General features: G+C 37.7%; 1 protein-coding gene across 1 annotated transcript in view; it reads right to left on the reverse strand.

Moving 5' to 3' along the window:
* Positions 1 to 19,117, reverse strand: part of LOC126380401 (CDC42 small effector protein homolog) — a 65,190-nt gene that overhangs the window by 5,245 nt on the left and 40,828 nt on the right. The window contains exon 3 of the mRNA XM_050029794.1: positions 3,370 to 3,464. Within this exon, the coding sequence (XP_049885751.1) occupies positions 3,370 to 3,464 (95 nt within the window). The remainder of the gene's footprint in view (positions 1 to 3,369; positions 3,465 to 19,117) is intronic.

A 19,117-nucleotide genomic window follows, 5' to 3' on the forward strand; every position in this document is an offset into this window, starting at 1 on the left:
ATACATTTACACACTGCATACATTTATTTTTTCTTGACGTGAGCGCTGAGGGCTCTCACCCGGTACAAAATTTAAGACAACAGGCCTGCCTGAGGGTGCCCAGTTGGGAGCGAACTTCGGCTCAGGGCGACGTCTGAGAGGAAGAATATTTGAAAGAATTAATCGACCCTAGTGGTTGGACAGCGATAAGTGCTGAATGAGGGAAATCGTCGTCCACGCCGGGGCGGTATCGGGGAGCATACGTTTAATGAGCTATTAATCTTAAGTGCAGATTTCACTAACACAGCTGGCTCGACCATTACAGACGGCGATGCAGCTTGCCACTTATCACGTTGGTCTAACAGACAGGTTGGTGACGTCTTTGTACTTAGGTCATCAGAAATCAGAATCATTTATTCAACGTAATTATCATGGATAAACTTGTTGAAGGTCAATGTAACATTTTTGAATTTACGTCATTTCGCAAGGTGTTATGGCTGAGGAGAAGAAATGACAAGAAACTGCAACAGCAACACATCTTTTAAAAACCAATGAGGATATACATTACAAGTTCATTAGTCATTAATCTTATGATAAGCTTTTTTACATAAAGTAAGCTTCACATGAGCTTTAAAATTTTCTGACAAAGGAGAATGGGCGAATCTGGTCCAAGAACCTCCACTGATGAGACTTATATGTAATGAAAGCTTATGCTTTCTCTATGAATCTGGCAAAGTTCTATCAGATTCTGTCCCGGGGTTCTTTTTTTACGGCCATGTTTGTCCTGGCTAAAAATGTGATAAAATACAGTGGGAGCTAAAATCGACTCAAGATTTGTTGCTGGATAACTAAGTCTACATAAATAATTATGTATCATATTGTATATCATTTTAAAGAGGATCTTTTCCAGAATCCGAAACATAAAAAAAAAACAAAAAAATCTTTATGTAAGCGAATTATAGTCAATTTGCATCTGCAGCGCCATTGTTTCTCGGTAGCTAAGTTCAAGTTTCATGCCTTTTACCCCTTCCAAAAGTATCTTACCGATTTTTTTTTATATTGCTTCCGGAATTTGATCTGAGTGATAATAACAAGAAAAATAAATAGACACCTCTCCGATAGAGACCGCCTAAGCTATTGCCTATTGCAAGAAATCGTCATCATTAGCAAGTCATTACGGTATTGCATATTATTAGCTTATCAGTAACTTGGTCCAAGAACCTCCACTGGTGAGACTTGCATGTAATGATAGCCTATACTTGTCCTATGATTCTGGCAAAGTTCTATCAAACTCTGTCTTAGGGTTTTTTTACGGCCATGTTTGTCCTGAGTGTACAGTAGTGGACTGCAAAATCACCTCAGGATTTGTTGTCGAAAAACTATTTAACTAAGTCTATATACATAATTATATATTATTATCATAATGTATATCAATTTTAAAGGGGAAGGTTATCAGAATCAGAAACACAAATAAAAAAAATGCATTAAGTATGTAAACGACTTTTAGCCAACTTACGTCCGTAGCTCCATTTTTCTCAGCAGCTACGTACGAGTTTCGCGCCTTCCAACCTTTCCAAAGGAGCCCAATCATTTTTTCCTTCTTCTGATATTGCATTCTTAACCTGACAAGTGACAACAACAAGAAATAAAATAGATACCATTCCGATAGAGGCCGCGTAAGCTATGGACCTATTGCAAGATAACGTACTCAAAGGCTAGTCATTATAATCCAACAGACGTAACATGATTAGAATGCGGGAGGACGCAAATGTAGTATGTTTTCTTTCACCACAATCTTGTTTTATTAATCCAGGCTTATATCTTGTCTTATAAACAATGCCGAATGGTACAACAAACGTATCGTAAACGTAAGGTTGCCTGGTAGTAATTGCTACCTTGGCAATAAAGCCGCCTTTTGCACCAGTTATTGCCTGAACTTGTTTAATAAATGTGTTTCTTTTGTATACATTAGAGTCATTGTATTGCATCTTGATTAGAATGACTTATTTCTTGTTTCTCTCGTACTAAGCTGTATACTGTTAGTGTTAAAGAGACACATATTTCGTCTCTTTCGCATAAGGCGATGTACTACATTTCCGTCCCGCCGCATTCTAATCATGTTACGTCTGTTGGATTATAATGACAAGCCTTTGAGTACGTTATCTTGCAATAGGTCCATAGCTTACGCGGCCTCTATCGGAATGGTATCTATTTTATTTCTTGTTGTTGTCACTTGTCAGGTTAAGAATGCAATATCAGAAGAAGGAAAAAATGATTGGGCTCCTTTGGAAAGGTTGGAAGGCGCGAAACTCGTACGTAGCTGCTGAGAAAAATGGTTCTACGGACGTGAGTTGGCTAAAAGTCGTTTACATAATGCATTTTTTTTTATTTGTGTTTCTGATTCTGATAACCTTCCCCTTTAAAATTGATATACATTATGATATATAATTATGTATATAGACTAAGTTAAATAGTTTTTCGACAACAAATCCTGAGGTGATTTTGCAGTCCACTACTGTACACTCAGGACAAACATGGCCGTAAAAAACCCTAGGACAGAGTTTGATAGAACTTTGCCAGAATCATAGGACAAGTATAAGCTATCATTACATGCAAGTCTCACCAGTGGAGGTTCGTGGACCAAGTTCCAAGTTGCTGATAAGCTTATATGCAATACCGTGCTAATGATGACGATTTCTTGCAATAGGCAATAGCTTAGCCGGTCTCTATCGGAGAGGTGTTTATTTATTTTTCTTGTTATTATCACTCAGATCAAATTCCGGAAGCAATATAAAAAAAATCGGTAAGATACTTTTGGAAGGGGAAAAAGGCATGAAACTTGAACTTAGCTACCGAGAAACAATGGCGCTGCAGATATAAATTGACTATAATTCGCTTAAAAAAAGATTTTTTTTGTTTTTTTTTATGTTTCGGATTTTGGAAAAGATCCTCTTTAAAATGATATACAATATGATACATAATTATTTATGTAGACTTAGTTATCCAGCAACAAATCTTGAGTCGATTTTAGCTCCCACTGTATTTTATCACATTTTTAGCCAGGACAAACATGGCCGTAAAAAAAGAACCCCGGGACAGAATCTGATAGAACTTTGCCAGAATCATAGGGAAAGCATAAGCTTTCATTACATATAAGTCTCATCAGTGGAGGTTCTTGGACCAAGTTTCATACAAAAGTGCCCATTGTCATTTAAAATATTATCTGGTATTTTATTGTAAAAATCATCCATCTTACGATGGATGTACCCCTGACTAGCCCAATTGGGATATAGTCGTGAGCTCATGTATGCATGTGCACATTTAATTGTAAAGATACAAACTTATGTACCTTTCGTTGTTTATCTTTAAAGGTTATGTATTGATAGTTACCTTAACACCGTACGCCATTTCGTACCCTCCTTTGCTCTGCATCTGGTTCTGTATGGAGTGCAGCAGCGATGACGGCATGTCCACGTCTGTCGAACCTGGAACCGCAGACAGGCGAGGTTACACATACTTGTTCATTAAGTCTACAATAGGCTAGTTACCATCTAGTTTTCATCTCGAGCTCCTCCGTGCTTCAGAAGGCACGTTAAGCCGTTGGTCCCGGCTGCATTAGCAGTCGTTAATAACCATCAATCCGCACGGTTTAGGGCCCGATCTCCCTACCCATCCATAGGGAAGACCCGTGCCCCAGCAGTGGGGACGTTAATGGGCTGGTGATGATGAGGCTAGTTTCCTACTAGTCAATTTTTTTTTTGTTTTGGTTTTCCCCGAAGGGTAAGGCAAAGGGAACTATGCCCATACAGCCATGTCTGACGTATTTTTCCTACTAGTCAAATCAGTTACTTTTTACTAAACGTCTTTTATTGACGTGCCTTATTGTAGAATTGCGCAGGCGGCATTAACTACTTGGCCGGACAAATGGGGAGCGCTGAAGTCTAAACTTCAAAACACAAAATTCCTATAGAATTTGTATGAAAAAGCAACCTGTGATGTCATAGAAAACGTGACAAAATGTCGCACTTTCATATACATTTTTCATTAAGTATTCAAATGTAATCTGTCTTTACTAATAATCAGAAATTCATAATTTATCTTTGACCTAGGATTTGGATAAATTATTATCGCCGTCTGTAATGGTCGAGCCAGCTGTGTGTTAGTGAAATCTGCACTTAAGATTAATAGCTCATTAAACGTATGCTCCCCAATACCGCCCCGCCGGCGTGGACGACGATTTCCCTCATTCAGCACTTATCGCTGTCCAACCACTAGGGTCGATAAATTTTTTCAAATATTCTTCCTCTCAGACGTCGCCCTGAGCCGAAGTTCGCTCCCAACTGGGCACCCTCAACCCGATTCGTCACATGATTATTAATCTGGTTACGGTCTGTGTGGTCCGCCGGCCAAGTAGTTAATGCCATTTGCGGCAAATCTACAATAAGTCGCGTAAAAAAAACCTCTGTGGCCTGTGGCCCAGTGGTTGAACGTTGGGCGCACATTGAGGTACCGGGTTAGTTTCCCGGTGGAGATACATCACATAAAACATAGCAGGCTGATCACCTGATCATCCGAAACTCGAAAGTAAGAAGATCCGTGCTTCGGGGACCTCGTTAAGTTTTGGCATAGTAATAATAATTTGGTATAGTAATCCTTACAAGAGTGTTGGTGGTCGTTATTGATATCACAACCCACACGAAAGAAGAAGACAAAGTCGAATTCATTGGTTCACAGCCGGTTCTAGGATTCGAACCCGTAACGCTACGATGTAAGAGTTATCCAAAGGGCTTCTGCGGTTAGTACTAGATCAGTACCTAACAATATAGAATTTCCAATAAAAGCAGTTGGTCCCGCCATTTTGAAATATTTTCCACCATATAAAAATTAAAAGACCATATGGGTTCAGTGCTTATCACTAACTGGGATTCAGACCACTTCATATACTTACAATCAATTTGTAAATATGTTCATATCATGTTCGGTTCTTGTTGTGTGGACTGTAGTAGATGGTTAGAGGTCGAGTGCAAACATCAATTTGTTCCCTGTTTTATATACAGGGTGGCCCAGAAGTTCAGGTTCAAAATGAAAAATTAGATAGAGAGGCTCATTAGCTACCAGAAACACCCCCATGTATGTTCAGCGATTATTTAAAAAGAAATATAAATATAGTTAACTAATTATTATAAACTAATTATTACTTTTAATTTCACTAATAATTATTACTGAATACTCCGAATTCATAATAAGTTTCACCATAAGAATAATTAGAAATACTAAAAACTACTTATACAATTTAAAAGTAAAAAAATACCAGTTATAAGTTAAAGAGTTGCCAAGGGGAAGTGCTGTACTATTCTAGGGGTTATACTATACACTAAGTACATCCTAATACCGATACAAGGTCGTATAGATAACAATTTTATACGCAGGAAATTACTTTCATAGCTTTATGTCTCAGCGTTTATTTAATAAAGATAGATAGCGTCCGTTATCGCTATAAAGGTGCGTCTATAATGGCCTACACTCCGCGAGACACGCTCATCAAAGCAGAGGGCACTGTGACCATTTCCCAGTTGGGATATTTAGGAAACGAACTTTTCTAGCAACGCTTATTACACTTGTATACAGTGTGTTAGTGACATCGTAACGAATGCTCAGAGGGATGATTCAGACCATGATTCTGAGTTAATATCAAGTGGAATTTTCCGTCGCAAAATTCATGTTATTTTTTTAGTTTTTTTAAATTATTTTTAATTCTATACTTTTGCGATGGAAAATTCCACTTGATATTAACTCAGAATAATCAGCTGAATCATCCCTCTCAGTATTCGTTACGATGTCATTTACACCCCATACAAGTACATACAGTAGCCATACAAGTAGGTATGGGTGTTAGTGACACTGTAACAAATACTGAAGGGGATGATTCAGACCATGATTCTGAGTTGATATCAAGTGGAATTTCCTGTCGGAGAAGTCATGAAAATTTTAGAGCTTATTTAAATTATTTTCCGTTCCATACTTTTGCGACGGAAAATTCCACTCGAAATCAACTCAGAATTATGGCTGAATCATCCCTCAAAGTTTTCGTTACGATGTCACTAACACCCTGTATATGGGTCATCATCATCTCCCTAGCATTTATTACATTTTTCACAGGGTCCGCTTACCTAACTTGAACATTTGACAGGTCCGGTTTTTTTACAGAAGCGACTGCCTCTCTGACCTCCCAACCCGCGAAGGGAAAACCAGCCCAATACAGGTTAGGTCACCTCCGAAAATGCATTTCTAGGGAATATGCGTTTCCTTCACTGCTCAGTGTGCCCTACATATATATTTTAAAGTCCTTCCGGTAGCTTGATGAGGGCAACATAAAAAACAGGCGATTTATAGAATCACGATATATTTATTTTATGGCACGAAAAAACTTACACCATTTTATAACATTGAGTTTTTCTTAACTAACCATAGACAATCCAAAAAACTATTATAGTATAAAAATATTTATGGTTGACTTGGTCATAAACACTCAGCACGTGATAATAATTTATCCAAACATGAATTTGAAAACAAATTCGACTGTGTGCTGGATTCGAACCTGCGACCTCAGAAGAGGCAAGCGTTCTACTAACTAGCCCACGGCTCTTCCGATGCATCGGGTATAGGTATAAAATGTATGGCGAAATCGTGGTCCAGCTCACCAGCCGGTGACCTTGCATCGACGGATTTTGTTTGCAGTTTCATAAAAAATCTCTCGCCATGTTTCTGTTATCCCGTTGTTCTGTTACGCCGTGTCTGCGTGCCAGCAATCATTGATTGTTTATTTAATTTTTAGATAATTTATTGCTATTTAATGTGACTCACCCCCGTGATCCCTTTAGGGGTAAGCGACGTAAGACGACAGAACATGTGAGTCTTCTTCTTCTTCTATCGTGTGGGTTGTGAGGTGGAGAACCAACCTCATCAACCCTGGTGTCAGGGTTACTATTGAGCCGCCAAACGCCCCTGACAAGGCTCATGTAACGACTACTTACTAACATTAGTAAGTAGTAACCGAAACCAACGACTTAACGTGCCTTCCGAAGCACGGATCATGTTACTTTCGGACAATCAGGTGATCAGCCTGTAATATCCTAACCAAAATAGGGATTTCAAAGTAATTTTTGTGATATGTCTCCACCGGGAATCGAACCCAAGACCTCCAGATCGTGAGCCCAACGCTCAACCACTGGACCACAGAGGTCGTAATGTGAGTAAGAAGGATTTTATTTTTATAATACTCATTCGTGCGTAAGGAAACTCACAAAAAGAAAAAAAATATATTAAAAGATATCCTGTCCGAGTCAGACTTTTCGATTTAATTGTTTTTGTGAGTAAACAAAACATCTCCACTAACCCGCAGTGGAGCAGCGTGGTGGAGTAAGCTACATACCCCCTCTGGTGATTTATGGGAGGCTTGGCCTGACTATATATGCGATTTAAGTTAAGTATGTCAGTAAGAATGTCTTAACAGCCTTATGCCGCGTTTAACAAAGAGGTTTGTGAGTGTTTATTTTAATCTGACCAGACAATGTTTATATTTACAAATGTTTCAGTTGCAGAGTCCACCTGCCCGGTGTAAAAATACTCCGGAGTGACCTCATTTCTTTCACCTTTCGCACATTCCGCCGCAGCCCGGAGGCCACTCTTTGTTCGTGCACGGTTCAATTCATAAGGCTGGTATGCATTTACCAACAAGAACATTCCAAATGTTAATTCATAATACTTAGTTAATAAAATGAATCGTTACATATTGCATGCCATAATTTTTGTGAGTTGTTTGTTTTTTGTGACGTGTAAGTAAAGTTATGACTAATGACAATGTACTTTTATTATTATTATTTCGTTTTTTTGCTAATAAATGAATTATGAAGCTAAACATAGAACTCGAATAAACTCACACCCTAGCGGGGTGGACAGAGCCACAAGTAATGAGAAGACAACTTGTAACTATGATATGATGTCATAAGATGGACGTGAACTTTGTGGAGTGATCAGATTAGCCTATCGCCCAAATAGGTAACCCATCATTCAGATTCTAGCAGCACCACCTAATTTTATTTTAATTTCCCGTCCTTTTCCTTTTCGGTATAATAAATAATATGAATAATAAAATATAATAATAAATACTAAAAAATAATATTAAAAATAATAATAATATCAAATTAATAATAATAAATATTATTAATGCATTTAAATGTACTTAAAACTTAAAATAAAATTAGGAGGTGTCTGCAGAAATCAGCACTAATGTCTCTGCCGATTTTAACAACACGCCGCAAGACAAACAGTTGAATGCTTTCTGTTCATTGTTCACTCTTACTTCATAATAGACAGACATGAGTATAATCATACTTCTACGGGCCCAAATAAACCAGAACGAATAGATTTCAACTCCATGTTTCGTTGTGTTTGAAATTGACGGTATTTTATTAAAGTTTTAAGAAAACGTCTACATAGGGCATACGAATTTGGTCGCTATGATATTTTTTCCGAACATAAAGTTCGATATTCGTTAATTGTAAAATTTTAAACAAAGCTTATCAATCAACGTAGCAAATTGTGTTATACCTATGTGTGTGTACACGGCTTTGTCGTGGACTTGCTTGAACTTGGCGTGACTGACCGCCACTTGTCAGAATCAATAATTGTAATATTCTAAGGTATGCAGCTCTAGCTAATGTAAGAAGTGACAGATACCCTTCAAAATATTGAGTTTATTTGACGCGCTTTTATCGTGTCGTGGTCCCACTCCTAATACTTACTCGAGTTGATAGGACTAAATACACTATTTTATACGTACTAACACCTGAGGGAACCAGTAACTGTCAGTACTATTCAGAGGCGGAGGACAGGAGTCCTAGTACGGCTTTGAAATAGACTACTCTGGGCGCCATCACACTCTCGTCAGACAAAGCACTACGGGGCGGAAGGCAAGAGGGAAACAGCAGCATGGAGAATGCTACACTAACAAGAGCGTGGCTTTTAAATTAGTGATGATGACGTACTTACTAATAAAATATTTTTTCGTATTCTCCTGCTTATAAAACCACTCGCGTGGATTTCTGTTATAGCGCTCGGTGTGTTCTTTACTCCCACCCCGTGGAAGAAAAAAGAAGAACCCATCCCTTTAAGAAGTGATTTCCAGGTTAAAAACCTATGTTTTTCTCTCGGATTCAAACTATTTCCATACCAAATTCCATCTAAATCGGTTCAGCGGTTAAAGCGTTAAAAGTATGACGACATAACAAAGCAACAGTTTACTTTTGCATTTATTGACCCCGATTCCTGCAGACACATCCTAATTTTATTTTAAGTTATACCCGTCATTTTCTTATTCGCCGAAAAGGAAGGAAAGTGACGAATGATTGACGACTGTTAATTTTAAAATGAAAGAATAACCCGGGCGAATAAAATTGGCGTCTCGCTCATATATGCAATCCGTTTGACGTGTGCGGTCAACACAATTCTGTCGAGATATTGGCCAATATAAAATTTTGGAAGGCTTTTTTAATTCTGCCTAAAATTTACAAAAAAAGGTATGTCGCTGGTATGCAATCCGTTTGACGTGCTGTCTACTTACCTGTGTCGGGTTATTGACTGATGTAAAATTTTTAGACGGTTGTTTTAGATTTGTCCTTAAAATTGACGTGTGTTCCATAAATTTTATGCTTGTCGATTACCCGTCCCTTTCCTTTTCGGTGGATAAGAAAATGACAGATATAACTTAAAATAAAATTAGATGGTATTTACAGGAATTAGCACCAATATCACGTTAAAGCTGTACAACGCCATCTATATTGTTTTTGGGGAACGTAGCGTGGAAGGTCCGTTATTGGCACCAACGTCTGCAGGCTGCCTTTCTTGCGCCTGTGAATAAATGCCTAGTAATAAATATTATTGACATAAACTGCTTAATATTGTAGAGTGTACGAATACATTGAACTTACGAGTAAGACCTCGCTGGTTACTCGCTGAGTCACTATTCCAGTAATCACACAATTTCCTGCTGAATACTTACAAAAAAGATGCTCAATGTACTCTTGCCGTCTCATTCACTCTTATTGTAAACTGTGTTAGGATGAGTGAAAGAGTGAATTGGAGTTAATTTCGAATATTTGCCATAATAACCTACTCGACGTTGATAAATTCTGTTCTCGGTAGTATTACACGACTGTAATAGTATTCCATACTAATAGAATTGTGCTGATTCCAGTACACACCATCTAAATTTATTTTAAGTTATACCTGCCATCTTCTCATCCGCTGAAAAGGAAAGGGACGACTAATCGACAGGCATAAAATTTATGGAACACACGTCAATTTTAAGGACAAATCTAAAACAACCGTCTAAAAATTTTACATCAGTCAATAACCCGACACAGGTAAGTAGACAGCACGTCAAACGGATTGCATACCAGCGACATACCTTTTTGATTCGCCCGGGTTATTCATTCATTTACTCATTCTTCCTAAAATTAAGAGCTGTGAATCATCCGTCCCTTTCCTTTTCGACGGATATGAAAATGATGGATATAACTTAAAATAAAATTAGGCGGTGTCTGCCGGAATCGAGGCCATTACCTATTTTCTCATTACTCGGGTACATAATTATTTCAAAACAGAATGTAATGGCAGAAGCGACAATTACTTTATATACTTATATGAAAATAATATTTAGATCCAAATATATAGCTTGCTATTTGTATCACATTATGTATAGAATTATGTTGCTAGGTATCTATATTGCTTCTCTTTACTTTGATCAGGTTGTTGGTGACATCGGTATCGTAAGAAATACTGAGGGGGATGATTCAGCTCATGATTCTGAATTAATATCAAGTGGAATTTTCCGACGCAAAATTCAGGATTATTTTGTGTCTTTTTAATTATTTTGAATTCTATACTTTTGGCATAGAAAATTCCACTTGATATCAACTCAGAATCAGGGTCTGTGACATCCCCTAAAGTATTCCCTAAGCTCGTATCTGTCGACTGTTGCGTTTATCATGACATGTCGGCAATAGCTGCAGATTTTTTAAACTGTGAACTCTATTATTCATGTTGCATTATTCACCGGAGATTAAGCACACGTACGAAATAACACATATAATAAGCGGTGCTTTAACGTGGCCAAGTCGTTAAGCCATTTTGCGCCATTTACCCGGTTCGAGAATTATTTCGAGTGACTTGCGAAACAGCAAGTAGCCATCGAGTACCTACCGAGTGCGGAATGAGTGACTTTCCAGGGTACGTTCTTCAAAATCAATATAGATGGCGCTGTACAGTTTCTTTTTTCGTTTAACGTTCTAATTTCATGAATAAAAGACATTCTTATATGCATCTTTATTTTTGGGTATAAATGACGAACCTTTTTTGTTACACCCAAGCACAATTATAATTTCCACCCATTATTATTCTGCTCAAAATAAAAAGATGAAATAATACAGGGTGTTAGTGACGTCGTAACGAAAACTTTGACGGATGATTGAGACCATGATTCTGAGATGATATGAAGTAGAATTTTCCGTCGCAAAAGTATGGAACAGAAAATAATAAAAAGAAAAACAAAAATTTTCATGAATTTTGCGACGGAAAATTTCACTTGCTATCAACTCAGAATCATGGTCTGAATCATCCCCCTCAGTATTCGTTACGATGTCACTTACACCCCGTATAGGCAGCACCATAATTCTATACATAATGTGATCCAAATATCAAGCAATAACTATTTTTATATATGCTTTTGCCATTACATTGTATTTTGGAATAATTATGAACCTATCCGAATAATGAGAAAATAGATAATTATCACGTTTAAGCTGAACAACGCCATCTATATTGTTTTTGGTGAACGTAGCCTGGAACGACCCTCATTGAGATGCCGAGACATTGATGTACAATGTAGTGTTGTGCCGAGGTCGCAGACAATTTTGATATAAACGAGATGGCCTTAGAGAAGCTCCAATGGCATCATAGTGACACGTCAGACGGCTTGACCTCTGATGTGAATTGACACTTTTAGTGTGCCGTGGTAGCCCAGTTGGTAGAACGCTTGGCTCTTTGAGGTCGCAGGCTCTAATCCAGCACAGGCCTAAACCAATGATTAACGTCAGCGGTGTAGGATAACATCGTAAACAAACCCACATTTCCTAGAAATGCATTTTCGGAGGTATGTGACACAATCCGTATTGACCTGGGGCCTGTTTTATAAAACTTACAATTGTAAATTACAACGACAATTTGATGTTCATTACGTAATTAATATGAAACTGTAAAATATTCGTGATCACACACTCCGCAATGTACATCAAATTGTCATTGTAATTTACAATTGTAAGTTTTATTCTTGGTATTCCCTTCGCGGGGCTAATTCTTGTTACTGATTGTTAATTATTATGATATACATGTACTTGAGACTCATTCCTGCAGACAAACTGTTTAAGATTTAATAAATAAATTTTATTAAAAGAAATAAAAGTCTAAATACTAAAACCAGACTACGGAAAATAAAAAGTTTGAAACTAGAAAATATACCTATTTTATTTGTTTCAAACTTTTTAGACACCTCATTTGTTAAATTCTGACAGGTGGTTTAGATGTTAGGTTGGAACAGACGTGCATACACACATACATTCCAATATATACATACATAAATAGCGGTCAAACACATAACCCTCTTTTTTGCTTCGCCGCAATCCAGTAAATATAGTTCAAGTATAAGTACCTTATACTTAGAGAAGCAAAGTCAAGATTAACGAGTGGATGGTTTTCCAATTAATACCTATAATCAGATCATTATCCTTTATGAAGAAAATTAAATAACACCAATTAAGTAGTCACGTACAGATATGCGTCTGCCTGACAATGGAAAAGTAATTGAAAAAATGCGTTTATCAGTGCTTATCGAAGGTGTTACGAAAGACGCATTTACGGATGTGACAATATCATAAATTATAAAAACATTTTTATGGATTTATTGGCTCGTAGAACCCAGTAGGTACTGTCCTGTTAATAAGTTACTTACTAAATAAATACTATAAAATATTTTAAGTTTTTGTTTTGTATTTAAGTTTTTATTTTTAGAACTTTACGTAGGTGGTACCTATCGAAGGTATTTTATTTAAATATTTTATTAATAAAATACTTTAAAGTAATTTAAGTATTTTATTTATTTTGTTATGTTTTTATTTAATTTACTCCATTATCTTTTTTAATTCGACATGTTTCATTCATTACTAATATGATAATGTTACACACAATAGGCTGATCCCTTGTCAATAAAAAGTTCATTGTTTTCCATCTTAGGATTTCATATAAATAGTGATTGCAAGTTATCTTTGATTATTTGTAGCTCTGCTAACTTCATACGGGAGGTAACGGCCTCCGTGGTCCAGTGGTTGAGCGTTAGGCTAACGATCCGGAGGTCCCGGGTTCGAATCCCTAGTTTGGTTAGGATATTACTGGCTGATCACCTGATTGACCGAAATAAGATGATCCGTGCTTCGGAAGGCACGTTAAGCCGTTGGTTTCGGTTACTACTTACTGATGTAAGTAAGCAGTCGTTACATTAGTCATGTCAGGGGCCTTTGGCGGCTCAAAAGTAACCCCAGGGTTGATGAGGTTGGTAAGCCACCTCTCAATCCACACGAGAGAAGAAGATACGGGAGGCTGTGTATGTAATAATTATTTTAATAAATAATGAAGGTATGTTTTTTTATTAACTCTACTTTTTAATTTAGCGCATTCTTTAACATTAAATGAAAGGGTAACAAGAATAAAATTAAAAAGAAGGAGATAGTCAATAAAATAGAAAATGGAGGAGGCTTTTGCCAAGCAATGGAACATTTTAGTCTAGAGGAAACAAGTCAGAATGTCATTTTTTGTAATTTTTTTATCATTTGCCAAGCCGATATTCTAAGTAGGCAGGTACTCACTACATATCGTGACTTCGACCCATAATTAGCACATGGTGGTTTCACAACCATGTAAAAAGTACTATTATTACTTGTACGAAACATATGTTTCGACATGTCTTGCCATGTGTTATAGAAATTAACACGAGATTACACGTGTTTATTTATTCAGTTGTTGACATTATGACGTCACTCAGTCCCTTTACGAAACGAGATTAGTTAGTTCACATCATCGATGTAGGTACAGTCATGAGCAATATAACTTTAGGACTCACATCAAATATTAAAAAAATATTACATCAAATCCACAATATAAACATTACAAGAAGTATAACAGCATCTTGAAATACAAATGGATTTCATACATTATCTGTCATGAGCAATATGATGTACCCACTTTAGGACTCTGTCGCACTAACATCTCGCAATAGTCAAAAAAGTTAATGTGACATGGTACCAAAGTGTATACATCTTAATGCTCGTGACCGTACCTTCCTATATTAACATAATCACAGTTCTTAAAATGCGAACCCGGGACCTCCATCGCCTAGCCTAACACTCAACCACTGGACAAGAGCTTATGTAACATGCACGACGTATGTACCTTCCTACGAAGGTATATACCAGGAATGTATGAGGAAAATATATATCACAAGTATATTATATGGAATTTTGTTTGCGTCTTCGAGCATCGCAGCATAACCATAAAGTAAAGGATTTATTACATTAGGTACGCGATCCGTCGCGCCCAATGCGGTGGATCGGGCAGTGTATCACTTAAATAAGTAAAACATCCAACGGCTTATCGTGCCTTCCGAAGCACCCAGCGCGCGTTGGTCCCGGTTACTACTTACTGATGTAAGTAAGTAGTCGTTACATGAGCCATGTCAGGGGCCTTTGGCGGCTCAATAGTAACCCTGACACCAGGGTTGATGGGGATGGTAATCCACCTCACAACACACGCGATAGAAGAAGAAGCCACCATTTCTCTGAACATTTTATGCCTAGACCTCGACCTTTGTGCTCGATAAATAGCTTACTGTAATAAGGCTTGAAGATGCATACCTATACAAAGGGTGGTCATTGAAAACGGATGGTATGGGTACGTTCTATAAAGTTTAGAACTTGCACGCTGAGCAGCAATGGCGAGGGAAAACAAGAACATTCGCTGTTGCAATAAAAATACGCTTATTTCTAAATATTAATACAGCTCGGATAATAAATCACTCAGTATTAGGGCATTGTACAGTATAGTTATGTACAGTCATGAGCAATATCATTGTACCCACTTTAGAACCCTGACGCACTATAATATTTGACATTTAATGAGACTTACGGTTTAATTTGTCAAAAAAGTGAATGTGACATGGTTGCAAAGTTCCAAAAGGACAAATTAACTTATCTTTGTTAAAAATATTTAGTTCTCATGGTAAGTGACTGTGTATAGTTTTATTTTTATGAGAGTAAAGCTCTTTAAACTGAAGTGTATACATATAAGTACTCGCGACCGTACTATCTAAGCCCGTGAATTTGTTCTAGAAGCTTAGACCTCAGCCTTGCGTTGCGTCGTCGCGACGTCCACTCGGTATACAAGACTGTATGTCCCGACGACGCAACGCACTAGCGAAATAGCGAAGTTCTATAGTAATAATCACTATTGTACATACAAACATAAACTCACGCCCGTATTCCCCGAAGGGGTGGGCAGAACTGCAAATAATCAAGAAACTATTTGCAGCCACTTTTGATAGGTACGTAGTCCTAAACCGTATGGTGATAGGGGATCAGCCTATCGCTCTTACAGATGATCCATCATGTTCGACAGGACGCTGTCCCTTTGTCGCCTTTTACGACTTGCACGGGAAGATAGGCAGCTGAACGCATTCTATGTTTTTTCTTTACACCCAGTCCAGCAGAGGAGTAATCACTATTGTACGTTGAATTAATACCTATAGTAATTGATTTAGTGCACTCTTCTTCTTCTATCGTGTGGATTGTGAGGTGAATTACCAAACCCATCAACCCTGGTGTCAGGGTTATTACTGAGCCGCCATAGGCCCCTGACATGACTCATGTAACGACTACGTACTTACATCAGTAAGTAATAACCGGGACCAACGGCTTAACGTGCCTTCCGAAGCACGGATCTTTTTACTTTTTGGACAATCAGGTGATCAGCCTGTAATGTCCTAACCAAACTAGGGATCACAAAGTGATTTTTGTGATTTGTCCCCACCGGGATTCGAACCCGGGACCTCCGGATCGTGAGCCCAACGCTCAACCACTGCATCTGCATTTAGTGCACTAGTATTATATAATGCACACCGGTATTAGGTTCACTTTAATACATTTTGTATTAAGTAACTACTTAACTAATTCAATTTAAATTCGCTTTGCGCAACACTCTTTGGATATTAAGGTAGATATTGGTGCTAGTTCCTGTAAATACCATCTAATTTTATTTTAAGTTATATCTGTCATTTTCTTATCCGCCGAAAAGGAAAGGGACGGGTAATCGACAAGCATAAAATTTATGGAACACACGTCAATTTTAAGCACAAATCTAAACCAACCGTCTAAAAATTTTACATCCGTCAATAACCCGACACAGTTAAGTAGACAGCACGTCAAACGGATTGCATACCAGCGACGTACCTTTTGATTCGGCCGGGTTATTCATTCATTTACTCATTCTTCCTAAAATTAAGAGCTGTGAATCATCCGTCCCTTTCCTTTTCGACGGATATGAAAATGACGGATATAACTTAAAATAAAATTAGGCGGTGTCTGCAGGAATCGGGGCCATTTATACCTATAATAATCCCTTTGTTCCTGTTGCTGGAAACACAAGTATAAAGTTAATTAATTAATATTTTTTGGTATGGCAATGTTTAGTCTCAAATGGCCGACGCCTCCCGCGAAAGTGTAAAAGTGTATTTTTATTAATAATTTAATTAAACAGTGAAAAGTAACAATCTGGTGTTTTGCTGCAGTTGGATTTAGAACCCTCGACCTCTCACCATCTACAGTCAAGCCAAGAGTCATACAAACCAAGAGCCGAACAGTTCCCATAATCTGCAATAGTCCTACACGAACCGGGGATTCTCTTTAGGTGCACTCCCATAGTGCATACAGGGATAATCGCCGGTTGGTGTCACAACACATTCAGATCAAATTGTCTTAAGGGGCCTCTACCCCACGCACGCCTTCCAAAAGTCCGGGACTCCATAGGCCCGAGATATGGAAACGACATTCAAATATTAATAATTGGTGCCTTACAAAATTTCTTAGGATAACTATATTTTTTTAAGTTTTCATAAGCCTCTGCAGCCGAACTAGGTGAAACCTGTATCTCACTCAGCATGCAGCACCTATTCCCAACGGATAAAAAAATACTGTAACCAACAATAGTGTTCTATCCTTATTTAGTACTCAGTATATATTTTATGGTAAAACAAGACGAATAGATGTTACTGTGAGTACTTATTTCTTGATGTGGAGTTTGTTTATACATTTTGAAGATCTACTCAACGACTAGTCAGTCTTTTGCCGACTAGTCGGCGCCTAGTCGGTGCACATCTTGCATATACTATACTTATATCAATTTAAACCATGATCGGTATGACAAGCAGCAGAAAGCAGTCGCCGAGGTTGTTTCTATATCACTAGTCTAACAGAAAATCGGCAATCTGTTACTTTGTCTAAAGTCAAATGTGAGTGACTGAGCTGCGCATGTCATAAGACTGTAAGTATACAACAAGCGGATCTAGTCTCAATGCCAACGTACGTAAAGTATAAATAGTTACTTATAATTGATAATAAAATACAAAAGAAATACAAACACGACCCGAGGGCTCGTTTAGACCGCGTGAGTCAGTCACACGTTCACAGCGGCCGGCGAACTTGCAAGCTATTTTAAGAATATCACTCCTACAAGCCTACAGTTTTCTAACTCACTGACTGATACGATACAGATTCTTAGTTATATTTTACAGTATTTTTTAATAAATGCCTATACCTAAATATATATGTTAGGTTTTAGTGTAAGTGTGTAAGAGACAATTTATTCTAACTGAAGTAAGTTATAGCGGTTTTTATAGTTCACGTTCTGGTTTTTTCTTCTGTTGTCGACAGTAATTTTCTATACTACATTATGCAACTAAAATTACTGTCACGTGAAAGTACTCATAATTGTCTCAAAATATGTGACTTAGCTAAAGTTATTCTGGCGTTTATTTTAGAAGTTGTTAGAGGAATACGAGTACAACCGACATCAACATTCTAAATTTAAAATGCATCGACATTCCGCAGCGGCGGCGGGTGTATCCGTTGGTACAATGTTCAACTTGCAGTTTAGTTGTCTGCAATGAGGATTTAGTCGAGAATTATTTGGATGTAAACATTCCTACATTTCTGAAACGAAAGCTTTCGATTGGATGATTTTTGTACCTATGGCTTCTGTCAGTGTACCAGGCGTTATACCCGGTCAAATGAGCGACTTAAGAAACGACACAAAAAACAATTAATGAAAGAAAAGTTGAATTGTGATGATATAGCGCATTTACTTTTATATGCGTACAAAAGCCGTAAAAAAACACCTCCGCCAACCCGCAGTGGAACAGCGTGGTGGAGTATGCTCCATACCCCTTCCGGTTGATTGAAGGGGGGCCTGTGCCCAGCAATGGGAAGTATAATATAGATATAGACTGTTTATGTTATGTACGTTACTCAAACACCCCGTGGTCTAGTGGTTATTAACATTAAGGTTTGGACTGTTGAGGGCGTCCAAAAAAATAAAATAAAGGAGCTCCTTCAGCATGTTGCCGTGTCACGCGGGCTGCCGTTCTGGTCTTATGGGCGACCCAGTGCCGAGGTTTTTCTTGCAGCGTCTTTTTTCGCAGTAGTTTTAAGCAGATGAGACGTTCGTTATGTAAAAAATGACGATTCAAATTGTAACTATGTTACTTACTGAATAAAGATATTTTTGAAGTTTGAATTTGAATTTTGACCTTCTTCTTTTTTGGCGGGACCAACGTGAGTAGAAGTATTTTTTTTGTTTTGGTTTTCCCCGAAGGGTAAGGCAAAGGGAACTATGCCCATACAGCCATGTCTTACGTATTTTTTTTACAACTTCCCACTTTTTGTAAATGAGTAGAAGTAATCTCTAAGCGTGTGTTGTCTCT

The sequence above is a fragment of the Pectinophora gossypiella genome, chromosome Z (genome assembly GCF_024362695.1).
Source record: "Pectinophora gossypiella chromosome Z, ilPecGoss1.1, whole genome shotgun sequence".
NCBI lineage: Eukaryota > Metazoa > Arthropoda > Insecta > Lepidoptera > Gelechiidae > Pectinophora > Pectinophora gossypiella.